At 41.4% G+C, this 8,462-nt stretch overlaps 1 protein-coding gene across 17 annotated transcripts in view; it reads right to left on the bottom strand.

Annotated features, from left to right (window-relative positions):
* Window positions 1-8,462, bottom strand: part of Sytl2 (synaptotagmin like 2) — a 147,235-nt gene that overhangs the window by 45,931 nt on the left and 92,842 nt on the right. For all 17 annotated transcript variants that reach the window (XM_031387318.1, XM_031387317.1, XM_031387319.1 and 14 more), the window contains one exon: window positions 6,944-7,076. In XM_031387318.1, coding sequence (XP_031243178.1) covers window positions 6,944-7,076 — 133 coding nt within the window. The remainder of the gene's footprint in view (window positions 1-6,943; window positions 7,077-8,462) is intronic.

The following is an 8,462-nucleotide window of genomic DNA, read 5'->3' as shown; positions in this document are numbered from 1 at the left end:
GAGGGTCATTGAAATACAGCCTTATTACAATGAAACCCAATGTCTAAAAATCGTTCTTATTTTGGGCTAAACTCTACTAAATACAAAACAAACAAAGAGACTTTATATATTCATGTTAATTTAAGAAAATACTAGTAGTGATGTATTATTTTTAAGTATACAGCTAATATGTTTGGAGTTATTTTAAATTTATATTGAGAGAAATGTATTTTCACTATGGCTGTAGTTGAGCATCTACATAAGACTGTTAAATTGATTGTTGTTTTATATCAAACAACTTTTATAATACTTATTTTTATTGTTTTAATATTTTATAAATTTTAAGGAATATGACAAAAAAGATATTGTAGGTATTGAAGGGGGGGTCTATGGGAGGAGCAATGGTACAAAAGAGAAACAAGAATGTGATTCAATTCTATTTAATTAAAATATGTTTTTAAATGTTAACAAATTCAGATAAATTGAAATCATGTAACTTTTCCCATCATAATGCAATAAAAGTTTAAAAAAAAAAACACTAGATATCAATCCTAGTTCTAGAACCAAAAAGAAATTCTGTAAGTGATTAGTTTGATTTTAAAAGTTATTCTGATCTCCTTTGGGGCTGTTAAGTTCCAAGGAGGCTGCTGTTGTGTGTCTCCCTCATGGTCTGGTTCTGTGTTTGGCATGCGGTGGTGCTCCATGATGCTTCAGAAATGAAAACATATAAAGAAATAATCCAGAGACAAACAAAGGACATGAGTTAGAATATCTACCCTAAGCCCTTCAAGTCGGCAGTATTTTTATGAGCACACGCACACTTCTTTCAACACCATAACAGTGTACACTACAGAATTGCTGAGCACATTTCCATCCAAGTATAAGGCAGTTTGATGTGCCTATAGAGCTTTGACTACCACAACAGACTGGAATAAATCTAAAATCTGATAAGATTAAAGATTCTCTTGAGAGCTCAATATAAATGATTTTGTGGGCCAGACATCTTAGAAATGAAGTTTTCTTATTACTGGATTTTTTCTATCAAACCTTCAGGGGCCTGGGAGATGGGCAATGGATTGACTCATCTCTATTTTCAAGAGCAAGCTTATACCTTATACTGAGCCTATTACTGGGGGTTCTAGCAAACAGCTAATTCTTGTGGTAGAGCAAGATGGATATACACAAAGAAAAGCCATTCAGGAGGGAGATCATTAGGGTAAAGCAATAGTATTTCAGAGCTGCAAATAAAGTTGGGGTTTATTGACTCTTTTTCCACAGAGGGTAGGAAGGAGTATGGTGGCAGAGTGGGCATTAGCGAAACACTGGCACTGAACCTGCCACTTAGGTTCACTATGTTGATAAAACAGCATCTAATTCTTCCCAAGCCAAAGGTGAATAGGATGCTAGGAAGTTAACCTTTTTGATTACTTATTACAGTATGAAGTACCATAGCGAAGCCTAGCCCCCCTCAACTCATTTTGGAAACGTTCTCCAGAGAGACTGTAGCTTATGAACAATACACATCCCGACAGCAGCCGACCTCTCTCCTGACTCCATGCCTTCCAGCTTTCCATCCTCGATGCTCCAGTCTCAGGGTTTTGCAGATTTGAGACGGTATGCATTCCAAACCTCCTTCATCTTTCTCTGCTTGCCAGTGCCTGGGAACCCACACATGCAAGCAACCTGAACACTTCGTATCACTAGATGCTTACACAGGCACTGTGGTACTTGGAAAGACAAAGCTGACCTGCCACATCAGACCACACCCACTCCCCAGCAAACCAGGGCATAGTAGAGCGCCCTGTCTAAACCACTGTCCCATTGAAAACAGTCCTATCATCCTTCAAGAGTCATCCTAAATGTGACTATGTCCAGAATGACCCTGCAATCCCTCCATCCTAATGCCACAGTGGACAGAATCAGCTCTGTTGGCCATGTTCTCAGCCTTCTCACAGAGTGTGTTGAAGGCTAACTTGGACAACTTAGCAAGAATCTAAAAAATATGAAATGGAATAAAACTGCATTGAAACTACAGTTCTGTGATAATGGGGCTTGTTTAATGTGTATGATGCCCTGGGTTCAATATACAGCGTAGAATTAATAAATGTGAAAAGTAGATTAATGATTGTATCTTCACCATGCATAACTATTTATATTGTCTTTGTTCTATTTTTCTTTGCATCCCATACATTCTAACTCTTACCTGTGGCTTACATTTGTCAACGTGACTATAATGAAAGTAATCACTGACTTCTATTGGTGATATTTAGTTTTGGGGCCCCTTTCTTATAAGATATCAAGACACTGAGGTGACCACTACCTTCAATGGCCCTCCTACGAACTGCCTTGTTTGGTTGAAGACTCTGAGCTTTATGAAGATTTTTATAACAAAATAACTCTTAAATCAGTCCTAATAATTTTTCTAATAAAGCTTCCATGGTACAAGGGCAAGGACATCTCATATATCTAACTCTTGCCTGGCTAGACCTTTTTGCTACACAGGAGCTGGAGGCCTACCTGCTAGGATGGCACAAATATGTTTGAATTTGCATTTCAGGAAGGTGACTGTTGAGAAAAAAGAAAAGAGACTGAACCTTCCAAGTACATAGGCTCAGTACTGGTGAAAAGTCAAGTATTCTTCATAATTTATTTTATATAATTCATCCTTCTAAGAGAAGGATGACACTGACAGGGATCTAAAGGGTGTGTGACAGGGAAGAGGACAAGGGGCTAGAAGAGAGAAAGAATTGGTAGCTTGGAATGTATCTGAGCAATATTTGTTATTTTAGATGTCTCAGCTGGCCTCTCTGTAACTCTAGAGATAAAACAGTTATAAACCATCAGAAGGTAAGTTGTCAAAAGTGGCATCAAGGAAAAGAGAAAGACACACACAGACAGCAAGAGGGAGGGGGAGGGCAGACAGACAGAGAAAGAAAAATGTCCACCCTTTTCTAGGTTCACTCAATCTAAAAAGTGCCTGTAGCAGAAACATCAAAGGATCTGGTAGGTAGACACCATACTTGTTTCAGGGAACACATTATTATCTCAGACAACAAAGACTGGGTTCCCATGACAGACAGGAAATGCTGCACCTCACTTATGGACAGGCCTCTGACAGAGGGAAGAGCTTCTTTGGTCTTTATTCTGTATGCCTCACTTTGACTAAGCTATGTCCTATGCCTTGATGTGTACACATGCTCAGTGATGATTTTAGGAGGGGATATGACATGCTATTGATGTGGGGTTCATGGGCCAATGGCAATCCATATTGCTCATCACTAATTCATGGTGATGTAAGTACAAGGACTGAGAGTATGTGCTCAGGATCATTTATAGCAGTTTTTCAAAATGCCCAGTTGACAGTGATCTACTGTGTGTTTTTTTTTCCTTCTGTATTTAATTTCTGTATTTTACAGAAAGCATCAGCCTGTGATATTTAGCAAGTTTAAAACCAAAAGGAAATAGGCCTTCCACTATAGTTTATCAAGCTCAGCAAACACCATGCAGCTAAGTTAGTCACCAGACTCCAGATGCAGGTGACCAGATTTCCAGCTGCCCTTCAGGGAACAATGTTCTCTGCTTATAAACCTTTCTGAGCTTCCTAGTGCCACAGCTGTAAACAAAGGTGAGTTCATGAAGAACGCAGGTGGCTGCCCATGTCTTATTGCTTGCTGATCACCCATAGCATTTTATGGGTGGGCTCCCACAGTCTCATGGCTCCAATACAATAAAGGCTCTTGTCACCATGCCTAGGTAAGAAACTGCATGGCCCAGCCTCACATCCCCTAACTTTTCTCTCCTGGCTAAGAAAATATTGACAGGTGCTGAGTCATTCTATTGAAAGCCACCTAGCCTATAAGCACAAGCCCCAAAACACACTTAACACACCCAGCTCACAAAGGTTAAACAGCGTAAGTGGGTAGCATTGCAGGAGATTGACACCAAGAAAAATGGTGGCCTCTGATACGGAGAGGAGGAAGTACAGCTGACTGATTACCACCCATGCCACGTCACACAGAGCTGGCCTTTAACTGAGCAAAGCACACTTGACACGCCTAGCAGCTGTGTGCTGGCCTTCTCAACCACACTTAATCTGTGTAATATAATAGTATAATTGCAATGCCACCTGGAAGTTGCCAAGTTTTCTTCTTCCTAAGAAATGCTGACCACTTCCCATATTTCATTTCAGTTACTCTCACAACATCCTAGTTAAGGCAACCTGGTTCCAGTTCACAGGTAAGAGCCAAGAGGTCTGTCTGAGGCCATGCGGAAGACAATGCACATTCAAATCACAGATATTAGCCTGGAAGTAAGGAAGATGGGGGGAATGCCCACCATCCTGAGGGGGCATGACAAAATTGAGTTGAGCATCTTTGCCTTTCAAGTCCTTAGAGATGGAATGACGACCTAGGGGCAGGATGGGAAGTCTGGGCTTGATCAAACAGTGAGATGAGGTGTTGGCCTCTGATGCCCCAACTGTCTTCTTGCCTCTTCTGTAGTGGTGTCCACTCCCTCTGCTGGTTAGTGTTCCATGCTCCTCAGCCTCTATCATACCCAGATTCTAAGATCTGCTTCCAGCCCCTTGCTCTTGTGTCTAAGTGACCGTGTCTTTTCTACCAGGGTTTCTAATATTTTGGCTTCATTTGTTGTTGTTTTACGAAAAAATCTTACTGTAACTTGATATGCCACGCTTGGCTGTTATCCCTTAGAGGCCTGCTTTTTGTCTGAAGGGAAGCAAAGGAAGAATGGATCTGGGGATAAAGGGGAGGCAGGGGAGTGACTGGGAAGAGAAGAGAAAGTGGAAACAATAGTGAGGGTGAAATACATGAGAGAAGAATAAATTTTAAAAGGAGAGAAAGTAAGGACTCAATCCATCAGAGGCATAAGCAGGCAACTGGGTTGGGGGCGGGACACCAAGGGGAGTGAATAGAGTGCCTCCAGTTCCTGAGGTTCTTGAAATGCTATATTGAGTACCATCCCTACTTAGCCGTGCTTACTGCATGCTATGAGCTATGGTAAGAGTTCTTCTACCATTTACTGTCACCAGGGAGGTTCTACCCAGCAACTGATGGGAACAGATGCAGAGACCCTCAGCCAAACATTAGGTTGGGCTTGAGGAATCCTGAGGAAGAGGGAAAAGAAGAACTGTAGGAGCCAGAGGCATCAAGGACACCACAAGAAACCCCACAGAACCAACTATCCTGGGCCCATTGGGGTTCCCAGTGACTGAATCACCAACCAGGGTGCCTGCGTGGAACCTATGTAGACCTTCCACACATATGTTACAGTTATGTATCTTGGTCTTCTTGTGGGACTCCAAGTAGGAGCAGGAGCTGTCTCTGACTGTTGCCTGCCTTTGGGTCCCTTCCCTCCTACTGGGTTGCCTCATCCAGCCTTAATAGGAGAGGATACACCTAGTCTTACTGCAATATGATACGTTATGTTTGGTTTATATCCTTGGGAGGTCTGCCCTTTTCTGGAGAGAAATGAAGGCAGACTGGATGAGTCGGGGGAGGACAACACTGGGAAGAGAGGAAGGAGTCGAAACTGTGGTCAGCATGTAAAAAGGGTAATTAATTAATTTTAAAAAAGAATTCTACACTTACTAGCTATTTGGTTTCCTAATAACCCTGTTAGGAGATTATTAGTCTTGTTATATAGCAGTGGAAGTAAAGGCTTAAGAAATTAAAGATACTACTTTAAGGTCACATATCAACCAGAAGCTATTATCAAGCTCCCTTAACTTCTAGCTATCACGGCAGACCAACATATATGACACAGAGAATTAAAAATAATCCTGGAAGAAAATGGTGAAGCCCATCACTTGTGGGAAGTGGGTAATTAGCAGACTTCTTTTTAGAGTCAGTATTCCATTTCTTACTTGGCATGAGTTACTCATAGTTGACTCTGAAATGCCCATTGGTAGTTGTCTTAGACACTCAAGCCTTCTTTGCCTTTAGACTGTTAGAAATATCTCTGTTTCCACAGTTCCTTGGTCTCAGGCCTAAAGTCAATGTGTCCCACCATCAAAGACATTGTCTTCATGCCAGTATGAGGTTCTGAGGTGAGCTGTCTCCATTGAGACAATAGAGGTAAAATACAATTGTTCTTCCCACCAAAATGTATTAGCTGTGACCTCAAGAGAAAGATGTTAAGGAGAATACCTTTAAGTACCTAAAAGCAACTGGGCAGTGGTGGCTAAAGGCCACACACACCTTTAGTCCCAGCACTTGGGAGGCAGAGGCAGGTGGATTTCTGGGTTCAAGGCCAGCCTGGTCTACAGGTCTTCCAGGACAGCCAGAGCTAAACAGAGAAACCATGTCTCAAAAAATCAAAAAAAAAAAAAAGTACCTAAAAGCAACTGAGTAAGTCTCCAAAGTTTTGGAGCAACATAGCCCCACAGCTTGTTACCTCTTGCAAAGGTCAACAAATGTCATCCAAAACTTTTGAATGAAAGCATCCAAAGTCAATACTGGAATGCAGAGGAGAGTGCATTCTAAAGGAGTATTTGCTAGGTACTACATGCCCACTGATCTGCAACCATGCGAAACAGTTCTGATCAGTCATTATCAGTCCTGTCTGTCCTGCCTGGTTTCAGTCTTTCAGCATCTTTCATTGCACCAGATGTAACAGTGTGATCAGGATTCATCTGTGCCCTGAAATGACCTGTAGCACTCACAGACTCCTTTTCCCTACCCTAAGAAAATCTTTAGTACACATGAAACCCCACAACTGCTGGTATTGGAAAAAACAACCATTCAACACTTTGATTCTAAGGTTGAGATTTATTGGTAATTCTGAAAGCTAAGAAAGAAGCTTGTCTAGGTTCCATTCCCATCAGAGCCCAGAACTCCCCAAACATCACCCATCCTCACACCTATAACTCCTATCCTGACTTTGTACCCCAAGTCTACATTTGCCTGCATAACACATGGACCCATGAAACCCTCAAGTTGTATCGTACCTTGGGCCTGCGGGACCTGTGTCGTCTTCTGGCTCTTCCACAACAGCTAGCTCTGGGGGAAGGACAGCATCTTTGTTGACATTATTCACCCAGCTCTCCTTTGCCCTCATTGCTGTGTCCTTGTTCTGATCAGCTGAAACAGGGAACAGTAAATATAAAAGGTTATCTCTCATTACTAGAATCTATACCCTTCACATTGGCTCCTATCAATAAGGGCTTAAATCTGAACCTTGGGCCTTCCAACTGCCAAGATGACCACTGGGTCTCAGGACCAAGATTATAGCTATGAGAGAAGTTAGTAGATTCCCCTGATTTCCAACTGCCAAGATGACCACTGGGTCTTAGGACCAAAATTATAGCTGTGAGAGAAGTTAGTAGATTCCCCTGATTTCAGAGCCCTGCTTCCCAGTCTCCTGAAAGGACAGATGTGCCTTTAAAGGTACAGACACCATAGAGACCACTGAAGCAAAGTTCTAACTGCCTTTAGGTTAATCTGACCTGAACTGGAAACAGGATTGGATATCCACAGGCAAGAGATTCTCAGAGTAGGATCATTATTAAACATTTACTCAGTCCCCAAAACCAGCTAAATACAATGCTAAATACAATGTGGTACAAAGGTAAACAAATGATTCTAATTTAGGATGTCCCTTTCCAGTGCCTCTTCTGCCTCATAGGTCTGTCCACAAATCTAAATCTACGTTCTCTACTATACACTGCTTGAGTGTCATCACCCCAGAAAACCTCTGTGTCATGTCTTCAGGAAGGTTTCCTGTCTCTCAATACTCAGCATTCTCTACCTGAATCTCTGTAATTAGCATCAACTAAGTGGTGACTAATGACCAAGAACTGCTGAATTCTTTGTGGACATTATCCTATATGGTGAGAGGTGTTGTCTAAGTTTGTAAATTTGGAAATTGGAAATTAAAAAGCTTAATAAAATCACCTAGGGTCACATTGTACATGCCAAGGATACGTTTATCAGTGTTAAGATGGGACAATATTGGGGCTTCCAATTTCTAAATGAATTCCAAGGTGGAATCTATCCCCTATTGAACTTGCCATAGATCAGTCTAGCATCTTTGATTGCAAATGGAATCATAGTACTATCCAATACTACTCAAGATTTCTTATGAGCTGAGTATGCTTGAAAACCAAGAGAGCTGAAGGCAGCATACTTTATATGTGTAGAGGTCAAAACTTATCTGAAATAAGTATGACACAGTCCAAAGATTTTCAATCCCAGCTCTGCCATTTAGCAGTAGGTGACCGTTGGCAAGTTAACCCTAGTTGCCCAGTAATGTTTATAGAAAAACGTATACAAAGTAAAAGATCTATATGACAAGAACTTCAAGTCTCTGAAGAAGGAAATTGAAGAAGATCTCAGAAGATGGAAAGATCTCCCATGCTCATGGATCAGCAGGAGTAATATAGTAGAAATGGCCATCTTCCCGAAAGCAATCTACAGATTCAATGCAATTCCCATCAAAATTCCAACTCAATTCTTCACAGACTTAGA

This window comes from Mastomys coucha, unplaced genomic scaffold (genome assembly GCF_008632895.1).
Source record: "Mastomys coucha isolate ucsf_1 unplaced genomic scaffold, UCSF_Mcou_1 pScaffold21, whole genome shotgun sequence".
Classification (NCBI taxonomy): domain Eukaryota; kingdom Metazoa; phylum Chordata; class Mammalia; order Rodentia; family Muridae; genus Mastomys; species Mastomys coucha.
Note: the sequence above shows the minus strand (reverse complement) of the source record. Positions and strands in the feature narration are given on the sequence as shown.